Raw genomic sequence first — 14,499 nt, forward strand, 5'->3', positions numbered from 1 at the left:
CAGATTTAACATCCAGAGCCATGTTGTCCCATTCAACAATATTTCTAGGACGTAGTTTAAGTGCAGTTTGTGGTAAAAATAAATAAATAAATAACCATACCTGCATATATTTTCTTAGCTCAAAACAAAATGTCTGAGCACTCGACACTGAAAGAACAAGCACCTTTTAATGGCAATGCTTTCCAGGGACTGGATCCAGCAGGTGGTTGCGGTAATGCTCCTCTATAAAGGTTCCAAGAGCGAGCAATAATTAGGTGGAGTGGCTGGATGAGAGGGATCAGAGGACACCTCAAGAACTCAATAATGGATGCAGATGAAGAATATGGGGCAGACAGATGGTAAGTACTTATCCTGCTGAAAGTCAAAATGAAGTGAATGTTTCTTTCCGACAGGGTGAAGTTTACGAGGCACTCACTGCTTCACACTTCTTTTTACAGCCTTCTTGAAAAAGTTGTATCTACTTCTGTCGCAGTGTTCATCTCCATCTTCTTATCTTGTCATCTTTTATTGTATTTCTTTGTCCTGCGTGGCATCTTCTGCATGTGCAGATATCGGATATCTTCTTCTCCTTTTTATTATTTATAAACATATTCTTCCTTGTCTTCTCCATGGCTCTAAGTGCACGGTCACATCAAAAACTAACTGGAACATTAATTAATTTGTGCTTGAAGCATCATGATGCGTTTTCTACATGAAATCTTGATTGCTGACCGAACAATAAGTTAAGGTGCCCTGTGGGATGTTTTCTCGTGAACAAACAAAAGCAATGTTTACATTTAGTGTTTCTCACCAGGCGCATTGTGTGCATCCTTGAGATCTAACAAACAAGTGTTTCCTTGTTGGACAGCGACTTCAGGAATGTGAATGGTGACCCGACGTGCATGTGAATTTATATAAAATCAGAAGTTGCAACACTTCTATTATGCCAGCTTCCTTCATTTCGGACTCTCCCTCTATGGCCCTCAAAAGTCAACACCTTCAAGATGGTTTGCAATTGGTTAACAGCAAGTGTGTCAAACTACACTTAAGTTCAACTTTACGTAAAAGTTCTGCAAGTATTTAAGTTTCCTCAGTGACTAAATCCATTCCTCACAGAGATTCTATTGGATCTGGTGTTGGTAGGAAATGTTTTATATCAACAGCCTTTGAGGTTGTGGTCTTGGTTAAGCTAGGTAGGCCCGTTTTGTTCTTCTCAACAAGCTATTTGGTGTCCTGTACTTTTTTGTTTAAGTGTTTTCTCCGTAGGTATTATTGATTAATTGGTGATTAGTTACTGCACACGGTCTTCTCACTTGGTTAAAAACACGCTGCCAGTAGAGAGCTTTTCTAGCAAACTTTCTACATCGGTCATGTGTCGTAAACCTTGTGATATCCTGATCTTCTATCCGCTTTCTCGTCTTGGCCTGCCATTTATTTTAACGACATGAAGGATTTTAATAAAATGTGTTTAGTGGGTACAAGGGTGTTGAACTGGACGCCGTCGAGCAGCTACACTTTACCACACACGCATTACAAATATTGAATTTTTAGAGCATGGGGATATGATTAAAAAATAAGCTTAAACCTAAATCATCTGAGAGCATGTTCTTAAAAAGTCACTAAAATTATTCCAAACAACAAGCAGCTAAAGCTAGCAGGAACATGAGCACATACATGTAGTACAGATGGTGCCGTTGTTGAAATGCAGTACAGCAACAGGTAAAAGCAAGTTTCAAGGGGACATTCAGCTCAGTAGTACTTTAATGCACTGTGATGTGGTCCTGGTGAAAATAATGTCAGGCAGACAGCGATAATTCATCAGCTAATAAAGCTTTTACTTCTACAGGGATTATGGTTCTCGCCGAAATGAAAGCCTAATAAATGCACTGTCCATTTTAAGCCTAATCTCAGTCTTCATCTGCTTCGGGAACAACAAAACCCATTATACAGATCACTGTTGTTGTTTTACAACACACGCACACACACGCTGACCTTTGCAGCGGCCGTGTCTGGAGCCAGCTCACACTGGCAGGGTAAGAGAAGTGAAAGGCCAATGCTGAACACATGGATGCACTCAAACAACTGTTGGTGGAATCCAGTGATCTGCTTTTCCGAGATAAAAAGCATTAGGCGGATTGATTTTACTGGATAAAAAAAAGGAAGACGACATTTGGGACTTTATGACCGCTGGATTCTTTTTCCAGCTGACTGTAGGGTGCTCTGTCCCCATCTGGTGCTTTAAATAATTTACAGGTGTGTGTGTGTGTGTGTGTGTGTGTGTGTGTGTGTGTGTGTGTGTGTGTGTGTTTCTGTATGGGGGGGGGGGGGGGGGGGGGGGCAGGTTTGAGTAAGCACTGCATTGTCAAGCCTACATACACCTACACACCCACCTCAGGCCCATCTACACTGATGATGAAGCAATTGTGTTGTGTAGGGGTAAAATAATAAATTAAAAACGAAGGAATGCGCCGACAGCCAGACCTGAGGATATGAACATTTCTTTTTTTCATTTAGTTAATCTATTTCACAAAAGGTTATGATGACACCCAACATTTATGGGTTCAATTCTGAGGAGAACTTTTGCAAAAGGCTGCCATGTTAGCGTGCTAAATAATTGCACAATACCTCCGAGCAGCAATATTTTGAGTGATGCACCACTAAGCCTGCCTGGCTCTTAAATCCTTTCAAATCTAAGCTTGAGAACTACCTGTGATTTACCCAAACACTGTATTCTTCAGAGTTTAAGGGAAGTTTGCTGAGAGAGGGATAATCCTGCTGCTTAAAGACGACATTTTAAGATGATGCAGAATGACACAGTGCCTCAGAGAAAGTGTGAAAACAGCAGGTGGCTTCTATCTCTATAACTAAGAGTTTAGGATGGTGAATTTAATGGGAGGGATTGCCGTCATGTTGCATTCCAGGTATGTTTTGGAAAACAGCCTCATCCAGATTCCTGAGTTAAAACAATTCCCTCCAGGCTCATTCCCCAAACAAACTTTCCCCATCAATCACCGTCATCTACCTCTGTCCGAATGAAAGAGACACACGTCAGCTGATTATGTTATTGACAAGTGATTTTGGAATCTGAGGTCAAACACTGAACAGGCTTTGCAGGCTTTGTAGCCTGTTTGACAGAAATCAGCACTCAGCAGCTTCAGCAACATTCTTCACGTTCCTACAGAGAGTGAACATAATGTAACTTTACCAGACAATGACATTTGACGATGCAGAAGGGCTTGAAAATGAAGTATAACATATATATTTAATTGTTCCTTTTACAAGATAAACTTTGCCATGTGAAACTTTAGTAAAATAAGTGTTTTTTTCTTAACTGGCAGTATTGTTTCGGAGGTGTCAAGTCTCCCTCTAAACGGGTCAGCAGAGCAATAGTATCAACACATAATGTCTGGGTTTTACACCATGTTTGGAGTGTGAAATGGGCTGAGGAGGAGTAAACTAGTCAACTGTACAGCCAGGTACTATTGGGTGCAGACCCATAGGCACATTGATATGAATGAGCTCGTATCGCTTTAATAGGATCTCTTCATTAGCGAGACAACATCTCTCCGCCAGTGGGACTTCATTGGCCTGTTTATAAAGATGTTTTCCCCCTTTGAATCCTCCAGAGGCAAAAGACAAACCTTGACAGGCATTTTCATCCAAATGCGCCACACTGTTGTCAGTGACTTGGTGAAAACGCACTCTGTCCCGCACACAGCGTTATTAACAAAAGGACACAACTTTGGGAACACTACAAGTCTTTTCAGCACGCTAATGTGCATATTTACAGGCAGTGAACACATTACATTAGTCCACCACTTCAGGTGCTGAAGTGTCAAATTCAAGATGGCTAATTTGTCTCCATAAGACGGGCCCTAAAGCAAGACAATCACCAGGCTACATCAATTAATTAGGATCATTATATTACAAGCAGAATATGTATAAAATGCCATCTTTGAACTTAATTGGTCTGACTAATCGAAGGAATTTGCATTTCTGTCTGTTCAAAGAACTTAAGTGACGAACCCTGCATTACTCACTTGTCAAATATCTACAGTACAGTAGGTGGAGGAACACAGAGCACTTATTAGTCCTCACTCGCTGGTGATGACGACAGTAAACTAAGTTACAATTGGCTGTTCTGTGGAACAGAGTAATAAAAGAACATCTTCTCCTAAATCTCTCAGAGAAGGAAAATGAGAAACTAAAATATGTGTCTGAAGTTTCACAAATCTGGTGACAGGCTGTTTGAAAATGGCAAATAAAAAAAGAATAAAAGAGCAGCATTCATTTGTTAATGTAAACAAACCAAATCTAATAACTTGGATTCTCATTAGCCGGTGCAATGTTGTGCATATATGAGATGAACAGAGTTGAGCCTCTGTCATTTTTACATGCGAGGTCTGCTGAAGAGCAGAGTTGCCTTATAAGTGAGAGCGGTGTTTTGTCTGAGGGAATGAGAAAAGTAGGACATCACTACAACACCACCTGGGCTTTTATCTCAAAAAACACGGAGCTCTACTAACTATGTCAAAGAAGGTTTGCCAGCAGATACAGATACTTAAATGTCTTATGTGGTATGGCAATCACCCCATGCTGTCAGATGTAACTGGGAAAACTTATTTTTCATGGCAAGGCAAAAATAAAAAGGCAATCTGTTAACTTAACACCCTAAGTCAGCCTAAACCCTCTGCCGTGTCATACTGGTCTACATTTGTTGGAGATACTTCCTTGAAAAAAAATCTAATAAATACTAATATAATTTCTGTGACATTTTTAATCTTCCCGTCCGTTTCAAATGATTTTGTCACTTGTTTTTAATAATTAAAAGGTGACCTTCATTATTACTACCAATGTTCAACTTCATGCCTACAGCTCCTTGAACTGGTGAGAGAGAGACATAATCTTATGCAACAAAGGCAGAAGGCCAGAATCAAACCAGCAACCACAGCAGGTTCTCCTCCACCACACTGAGTCTATATGATGCAGAGTCCAACTTAATCTGAGAGCTCGGAGAAAAAGGGAGTGAGGAAGTCTCCACAGAAGCACAGCATGGCAGCAGATGGCCTCAACCATCTGGTGAGGAGAAGTCCAATCCGCCATCAGTATGTCCCCTTTCATTTACCCATGATTCCTAAATAGCAAGACCTGCTTCTACTCCCGTACTACACCTCTACAAGCTTCCCCTCCGGCCTTCAAACACAGACAGAAGACACACACGCACACGCACTCCGATTAGGCTTACAGTCCACTGTCCTGTCCAAGCAGCCAAGAGACCCATTGCCACGTCACATGTCATACAGCCTAATCAATGAGTGTTAAGCCTTTAGCTGTCACTCTCTGCCCAGCCAGGAGATTATCATCTATCCCTGTGTTAGGGCTGCTCCCATCGTTTATGCTGGGAGCAGTATGCTGATTGCAATGTTGTCTGTGTGACCGCTTATTCAGTAAGAAGGGGCTTTAAGGCAATCTGAGATGCAGCGCTTAAGCTGCGAAACTACTTAAAAATACAATTACCATCACTTTCATTCCCACTGTTATCTGCATTTCCTCAACCTCTTTAAAATCAGCAATCTTAAACAATATTTTATTTTTATTGGGCACACTGCACACAAATATTATCATTTTGAGCAATACATACAGTATTGTGCTTTATTATATGATCAATAATAAATGTGTCACGGTCAAGGGGGTACAGATGGGTCACATGACCAAAGACCTATGGTAAGAAGGGGACAAAGGAAGATCGATACTTAGGGTGTTAATATGTGTGTGTTGTGAACAATTTAGAGTTAATCTTTAACTCCATTTAGGAGCAAAGAGCAGGGACACCTAAATGCTGCAAATAAACATGACAAACAAGCTCTAGTTCCCACCGCCCCACACACACACACACACACACACACACACACACACTTTTATATGTTGACCTGTCACTTAGGTCAGGGCATATTACATCATTACTAAGTGTAATCCAGATGTAACATATTGCACAATTAGGCACGCATATGAACTCAATCTTGTTTTAGATAAACCGTTTTCTTTAAAAGGATTTTGACCTGAAATTATTAAAGATTAAACAATTAATTGATTATCGATTGACAGAAAAATAATCTACAACTATTTTAGGTTGTTTTTCAAGAAAAATATGCCAACGTCATCTTCTCAATATTGAGGATGTCTTTCTTTTCTTTGCTACGATAAGCTTTTTTTCTTCTTACTTTTTTCTGAAATTTAAAAGACTTGAGAGACCAAAAAAAGAAATAAACCACAGACTGCCCAGTTATTAAATTATAGTTAGTTGCAGCCATTAAAATTAGTTGTTGATCAATTGTATTGACCAAAATTTAACTGGCAACAATTCATTAATCTTTTAAGAAATTTATTTTCCAAAAATGGCAAACATCCGCTCGTTCCAGGTTCTTAAATCAGAATATTTGCTGGTTGTATTGATCTTTTAGGACGAATAAATTGAACATTTTGGGATTTTGTTGGGCTGCTTGAAAGATAAGCCAGGCTGGTTGAAGACTTCAGCTTCGGCTCTGATAACTTGTGTTGGGCTTTACACACTCTTTTCTGAAGAAACGATTATTTTAAGAAAATAATTAGAAGATTAATGGATAATGACAATCATTATTAGTTGCAACCCTACACAAATCATACCAGTTTATGACCTGAACAGTGGGTTTAGAGAAAGGCTGTTCAGATGAAATTTCCTGGGTGCCTTTTGCCTTCATAAAAGTATTCAGATGTCAAGTGATACCACTGGTTGGCACTGACTGAAACCAGGGAACCGGACAAAGGAAACTTGTTGCCATGTCTCCGTCAGTAGGTGTGACCTCCCGTCTTGGACTGACTGTCTTGCTGCTGCTGCTGGTCCACTGGGCCAGTTTCATGACACAACACTACTGACTGCTCTCATTTTCAAACCTGCTGGGTGAGTATGCCAAACTACTGAGAGGTAGTCAAGACTGATTAACTGGTTTCTTACACGTAAACAAAAAAAACACATGTCTGTTCAGGAGAAACAAGCTCTGTGGCATTGGGTTGCACTTTTTACTCATTATTGTTGCTTATATTATTCACACTTTGCCTCATATTTATTTTTTTAAATCAAGGTTCCTTAATGTCGCAAATGGAAGCATTCATTAAGTTCACATTAATTATTCAGGGACAGGTTTGCAGCTTCTTAAAACATTAAATTGAGCTATTATTATTGCAGTTTCTAATTTAAATAAAAGCAATGCAAACAGGAGTAGGTCATGCAGAAAGAAAAGACAGTAACATAATAATATATGTAGATGTGGCGCGAGTTGGCAATTGCATAACTATGGCATTGAGTCAACATTCACAGCACAGTAGACTATAAAGGCAAAATAATGCACTGTAAACACACACACACACACACACACACACACACACACACACACACACACACACACACACACACACACACACACAGTGTTGACTGCCACCTCTGTATCATAACCCTCTCAAAACCATATTCCTACAGACAAATGAGGAGGAGCTGAAGTGTTAAGAGAGGAATTAGACGGATCCACCTAATGTAAGAATAAGTCCATACAAAGAAATATGACATCGAACCTTTTCACTCATTTCAAGCTGAAGTCCTCCTAAATTACCCACATTGCAAAATAAAAAGATATTAAAGAGTACATGTGGGTCTTCCTCTGCGCTCAACACGCACAGATGAGCTTTGGGCAACAAAGGCAAATATAATCAGAGGCTTGACAGGCAAACTGGACAGTTCTAGAGGTATTTTGTGTTTTCTTTCACCGCACACACACATAACATTACAGTGCAGGTGTCATGAGAGGCGCTCTGAAGGGCAGCGCTTTCTGGATTACTCACCCCATTGCCGCGGATTTGAGGAAAAACTCCTTTTTATATGTATAGGCTTTATTGGCTGAGGGTTGAGGGGAAATTTATGTTTTAAAGCGCAGTCAAAGTCCGCAGATGATAAGCGGTCCAAAGAGTCGAACAAGTCCTCTTGCTGCTGACAGACAACTGAAATATGGGAGCACTTCTTCGTAAACTAGATTCACTGGGTTGTCAAGCTCTCTCTCTCACAGAACCCCTGTCATTTCAGGAAGTTTTTCCTCCGTGCGTGTTTGTTTTCCCTCTTCAGATACGCAACAAAATAAATCCCTCTCCTTTCTCCTCGCTGTCTTCCAACAATCGGCGCTGATGAAGTAAGTCTATGTTTGCGTTTCCCTGCTGCTTGATCGCTGCGCAGAGTTTCTTCCTCCCCGACGGGATTGTGTTTCATTATGAAGGGCAGCAGCAGCGACACGGAGCGGCTTCCACCTGCCCACGCTTCTGCCAGAGCCACCCACACTTTTTTTTTTTTTTTTTTAAACCTGTGGTATCTGCGGTGTGTGTCTGTGGATTCAGTCAGAGTTTTAGCCCAAACTGTGGTCAGTAACCACGAAATAATTAAAAGCTAATACATTTTTAAAACATGCTGTTCCAAACAACCAACAACGTGATTGGTTTTCTAAATTCAAAAGGTGCACTTACATGTTTTAAGTGACGGTTTTCAGCAGTTGGTACTTTCTCCTAAATTATGCAAAGTAACGGTTACAGAACAATGGCAATTAGCGTCTTCATCTAACTTGAGTTTTAAAGTATCAAATAACTGACTTCAGACGATTATATATCAACCGTTGGTCCTGTTTCTAACTGGCAGGTAACAGCCATCAATCACTGGCAGCCTGCCAGTGGCAGGTGTGCAACTGTGCGCGCGCTTCCGGAACTATTCAAATATTTTCATTTGTTCCGGGGGGAAGTGTTTCAGCGACGTACTGTTACCGGGATATCTTAAAATATACCGTTTTTAGTTCGCAGCCAAAGGAAACAACATTCGCGTCGTGTAAATGTATGTTTTTTAATTCTAGCGTTAAAAAACTTTTATTGTGATTGTTGTGTTATATGTATCTTTAGCTAACACTTGCTAATCGCACCCAGAACAGTCTAGTTCATATTGTTCCGCATGGGGGATTTGTCATGCAGCATAGTAAATAAAAAAATATAAAAACGTGCTATGTTTGCCATGTTATAAGCTTTGTTGTGATATCCAGTGCTTCTGCAGCTTTTCATCTGCCTTTTCAGTATGGCCGAAACCACGGAAACCCAGCAGAGCTACGAGGAGTTGTTTGCCGACAGATTTTCATCGGACGACAAAGAATACCAGCAGTATGTGAACCGTCCAGCTGACCTCCCACCCATCGTCGAGGACTGGAGGAGTCGTGGAGGTGGAAACCACAGAGGCAGAGGACAGGTAATTTGATCCTTCATAATCTACAATTTGCATGCTTTTTTGATGGTTAAGGTTGCTGCATGTATTATTGCAGTGGATAAGACTGACTGTCTAATAACGAAGTGATCGATGTGCAAGAGTGTGATGTTGGAGCAATGCTTTATAGAGATCGGCGATATAGTCATGTTGCTTATAAGTATTAAAAGCTAAACTAAAGTGGTTCACCAGTGATTTAGATTGCAACATGACGTTGGGAACCTGTGACAGACGAGCAATGCGGTTTCCTTTGGTTCCATAGTTTGTGGACCTTTTTGGGTGAAAAGAGCTGTTTTACATTGAACAGTATAGATTCAGATTTTCCATTTAAAATTAGTTTTTCTATTCCAAATAAGTCTGACTAACCTGGGCTTTCGTTTACAATCCGTATTGTTGTCTGACTGCTTGTGCTTTCACAGATGTAATAATTCATATAGGATCCATTATGCAACTGTTGTTTAATTTCTTTTTCGATCACAACATCATTTCTGTCAAATGTATGTTGTATTTGTACTATGTTGTTTATTCTGTACACACGACATCTGTTGCACATCTGTCTGTCCTGAGAGAGGATCCCTCCTCAGTTGCTCTCCCTGAGGTTTCTTTCATTTTTCCCCCTTTTAATTGTGGAGTTTCTTTTAGGAAATTGTTCCTTGTTCCAAATGTGTAATTTGTGATATTGGGCTATATAAATACATTTGATTTGATATCCATTCAAGGTTGCAGTCACACTTTTTCAGACCAATTCTTAGCTTTCCTTTCCAAAACTAAACCTTCATCATCAGGCTACACATCTTAAAAATATGATCTGAAAAGTCCCTGTTAATATTTTAGATGTGGGACTAAACTATCTTAATATGTTTCTCTTTCAGTTTCAGGGGAGGTTTATTGATTTTGACTTATTCAAATTACGAAGTAATGTTTTATTAATATTGTAATTTTGTATGGAAGACATTTATAAAGTGCTTTACGTTAAAAGACAAAAGCAACAGTCATAAAATATAGACACAATATTCAAATGAAATTATAAAACTAAAAGTCTAAACGGACAAAGTCTTTAGTTACTTGACTGCTTCAACATAAGTTATAAACCTTTTTTTAAAAAATGTAATGATCATGTAAAGGAGAAATCTGGTTTCTTTAATCTTGAAAGGAGATACTCTGTGAACACTGCTAGATTTACTCTACCCCATTTCTTGGCGATTTTAAATGTGCAACTGAGTTTCTTACTGTCTTGTTATATGTTCCATGTATTAATACTTGTTGTTGAAGGTTCACTGTTCATTTCTGTCGGTCTCCATCTAGGTACCAGGACCGTCGGGGTCGTGGATGGGGAGGAGGAGGCCGAGGTGGTTGGGGAGGGGACAATCGTGGGCAGCAAAACTGGCATGACAGAGACAGAGACAGAGACAGAGACAGGCACTCAGGGCATGGAAGTGGGCATCAATCAGGCCCTCCAAGCTCCAACCAGGGATACAACTCCCATCATCAGAGACCACATTATGACCGCTACTGATCTTGAATCGCTCTGGTTTTGTCAGCATTTATAGTATTCATAGTCTTACAACTTGCATTGCAATACAATGTGGCAATATACAACTGTTTTTTTTTTTTGTGTACATGTGACTCATTGCCACAGTCTCATATGTAGAGCCGAGCAATATATCAATATTAATAACATACTGTCCGTCATTGTAATTGTATGGAACCTTTTTTTATATTGTGACAGTTGTATTGTCTTAATTAAAAATACGTAGTTAGATTTTCCCCAGAATATTTTCTGAAATGTGACGGCAGAAAGTTACAGATTCTATTTGACTTCCACTTAACTTTTCCATACCCAAACAGTCATGTTTCCCCCATACTGCTTGATATTGCTCAGCACTGTAATCACAATACATTTTGGAATAATAATGAGTTGATAGTTCTCATTGAAAAAACACACATTTCTCTTTTAGTATTTCAGATATGTGGGCTGTTTTTAACAATGTTTGATTATTACATTATAAGTTGGAGTTGAGATATTTATGCGGCTACATCTTTACATGCTTTGATATCAGATTGCTATAAATGATACAGCACAGTATTGTTGCAAACAGTGACTCACAATTTCCAGAGGAAATCATTTCGTAATGTGACTTTATTTTTCTGTGACTAATCTCTGATGTAAGAATACTGATATGAATACTGAACTGTTAACATAAACATGTATTTTCTTAATTGAGTGTTTTCTGTCTTGTAAGGTTCTCAGTTAATTTTGACATAAAACAGAAAAGCTGGAAATCTCCATATTTGAGAGGCTGAAAACAGCATTTTCTGCATGAAAAATACTTTCATATTCGATTATCAATAAAGTTGGCGATCATTTTTCAGACGATCGACTACTCGTTGCAGCTCTTGTAGGGATGCAGCATGTAAAACACTGGATCGACGTCAGTGTTGATACTGAACTTTATTAAAGCCGTCTCTCAGGTAGATTCATAAAGTCACACGAGGCTGCCGACTTACGTTTTAGTGCCACAGCAATCCCCATCCTCATGTTACTCTCAGGAAGGTGATTCCAATGAGTCAATGCTGTGAGGGACACATTTATCTTTTTGGGGAAAGAGACCACTGGTGTGGGATCAGTAGAGAAAGGGTTGAATTGGTGCGTCTTTTGCTTTTTGGTAGTTTATAGCAGTGGTTCCCAACCTGGGGGGTCCCAAGATGATTAAAAGCATAAAATAGAAAACTAGATATACTGTTCGTGTTTTGTTTCTGGTACACCAAATAAGGTTGATATTGTTTAACATTTTGCAAGCTGTGCCTAACTGCCCACAACTTGTCCACATGAACATTATGGCTATTCCGTTTGAAAGGTGTCTTTGGCGCAACTTTCATTCCTTTAGTCAAGGCTTCTATTGGCTTCAATCATATTTGAATTCATTAAATGTGTTAAAATATGTTCAGAACATTCAATTAACACTTCGTCTTAGAAGTGAAGGTTTTAAGATTCCCTCGCCAAGTGTCCAAGGGGCCCCCATCAAAGAGAATAACCTACCAGGTAATATGATCTGATCATTTATTTCATGTCATTATTTGTACAATACATTAAAACCATTTTCAGCCATGATAAAAGGAGCCTTAACTGTCTCATTGTGCGTTTCAGTGATATAGTCATTACATGATATGTACATGACACAGAATATATTGAATTGCTCTGATAAAAGCTTTGATAGCCTTAAATTATCAATGACTCTCCTTTTTAAATATATCGAAAGTGTAGTTCACCAATTTTCTTCACAAGATGTAATTATGCCAGTGTAAAAATTCTCACTACAGGCTCATAAATGAAGAATTTACTGAAGCCACGTTTCACCGGTTTCGCAGTTTGCGCCTAAGTCTAATGGATGGCTCATTAAACCAAATGTCCTGAACAACTGTTCTGTGTGTGGAGAGAAAGCAGCATTCACAGTTAATGGCTCAGCAGAAGCCCAAGACCAGCAGTTCACACTGTGAAAAGAAACTGAAATATTTATGTGCAACATTAATACATATTGCCGACATGCGTCAATGGCTATGGCATATGTAGCTCATTGCCTAAAGATGTCAGCGCTCGTGTATCTCAGTACTTTCACAGCAGATCTCAATTAAGTGAGAAATGGTGACTTTGGACAAATTTGATCCTCTGATTCACAACACAAGCAAACACTCTGCATTGTTTCATTGCTGCTAAATGCCATTCTGTGAATTCTATTTATGGCCGTGTGTGAGGACGGGTTAAACAGTTCATTTGGACTTCAGCAGTGCAATCAGCGTGATGCTAAGGGAGGGAGGAGGTTAGGGAGAAAGTTGTGGGGGATGTGCTCAAACTGGCACACAACAAGGAAGGCTGCAATCACCACTGTAATCAATTTAGATTAGAGAAACTTTTCACCCCAGATTGCTGCATTTTCACAGAGCAGCAGACAGAGACGAAGACAGTAAAAGTAAAACAGGGATTTATTGGCAAAGAAATATCAAAATGTAACTGATGCACTTTGGTGGCATGGAAAAATAATTAGATTAGGATATAAAGATGACATGGAATTTTACCAATCAGACTAATATCTGTCTATTTAATGTCTGTATATATAACATGTAAACGCCATGTTGTGGTGGTTTTATGGAGGCGGGCAGATTATTCCTTAATTGGCACAGTCAATCACTTAGTCAAAATGTCGAACTATTCCTTTAAGGGTTAATTAAAGTCATATTTATCATGGAGATATTTTTTTAGCCATGGCTCTATGAAGGGCAGAGCCGGTTAGTTGGTTTGTCGGTCCACTACTTTGGTCCAGAAATGGTCTGAAATATCTCAACAACTGTGAATGGATTGCTATGAAATGACAGACAGTCGTTGCTCCCCCAGATGCTGAACCCTACTTACTTTGGCAATCCCCTGACATTTCCTCTTGTGCCACCACAAGGTTCACATATCGGGTATTGAGTGACATGTGTCTTGACAATGTTTTGATGCAAGCACCGCTGTGCCTAAGTACAACCTCACAGAACCACTGGCATGGATGTAGACTCTGTCTTTTGTCACTTTTTCCATGTGAACACAAACCTGCTTTGTATACAGTAGGGAATTATGTGTACAGCTAATACTAGTGTACAAATCAAAGCAACTATCCTTGAGATACATTGACGTTCTCTGGAAATCCTCAAGAGCTCAACCCTAAAGTTCACACGAATAGCAACACTAATCCGAGGGTCAACGTGTTAATCTGGTCCTTTGGGTGCCACAGAGCATAAGTATCTCTTACTCATTCATTGCACTCATCTGTTAATAGAGTGTATGATTTGGATTTGAGGGTGTACAAAACATTTTTTTAATTAACATTAAGAGAAAAATCAGCATTACAACATTGTTATTGGATTTAGGAGTCATTCAACGGGCTTTCCCTTTCACTGCCCCTATAATCAAATCCATCGCCTATTCACACCCTGGTCTCTGGTAGCTTTGTTTCCTGTAGTTACTCACTAACTCCTCTCCTGCTAACTTGTTTTTGTTGGATTGCTAACCAATGTTCCGGAAATGTTATTTCAGGAGATTCCAATAAACCAAATGTAATCCAATTTAAATCAGTATGATTGAAGACTTTTGAACAAAACTTGGCAAAACATGTTTTATTTTCTCTCATTCACTCCAAACCACCAACAGCTCACTTCTCTAAACCTCT

At 39.4% G+C, this 14,499-nt stretch overlaps 2 protein-coding genes across 3 annotated transcripts in view; one reads left to right on the forward strand and one right to left on the reverse strand.

Moving 5' to 3' along the window:
* The window catches only part of LOC115027289 (homer protein homolog 2), a 28,468-nt gene extending 19,730 nt beyond the window's left edge, over positions 1-8,738 (reverse strand). The window contains exon 1 of one of the 2 annotated variants that reach the window (XM_029460529.1): positions 8,521-8,738. In XM_029460529.1, coding sequence (XP_029316389.1) covers positions 8,521-8,522 — 2 coding nt within the window. In that variant the 5' untranslated portion in view covers positions 8,523-8,738. Of the gene's footprint in view, positions 1-7,851; positions 8,287-8,520 lie in introns of those variants that run through there. The other variant, XM_029460521.1, reaches the window with a different exon arrangement.
* A 374-nt stretch (positions 8,739-9,112) lies between these two features.
* Positions 9,113-14,499, forward strand: part of LOC115003715 (WASP homolog-associated protein with actin, membranes and microtubules-like) — a 13,291-nt gene continuing 7,904 nt past the window's right edge. The window contains exons 1-2 of the mRNA XM_029425618.1: positions 9,113-9,254; positions 10,601-10,731. Of these exons, the coding sequence (XP_029281478.1) occupies positions 9,113-9,254; positions 10,601-10,731 (273 nt within the window). The remainder of the gene's footprint in view (positions 9,255-10,600; positions 10,732-14,499) is intronic.

The sequence above is a fragment of the Cottoperca gobio genome, chromosome 3 (assembly GCF_900634415.1).
Source record: "Cottoperca gobio chromosome 3, fCotGob3.1, whole genome shotgun sequence".
Taxonomy (NCBI): domain Eukaryota; kingdom Metazoa; phylum Chordata; class Actinopteri; order Perciformes; family Bovichtidae; genus Cottoperca; species Cottoperca gobio.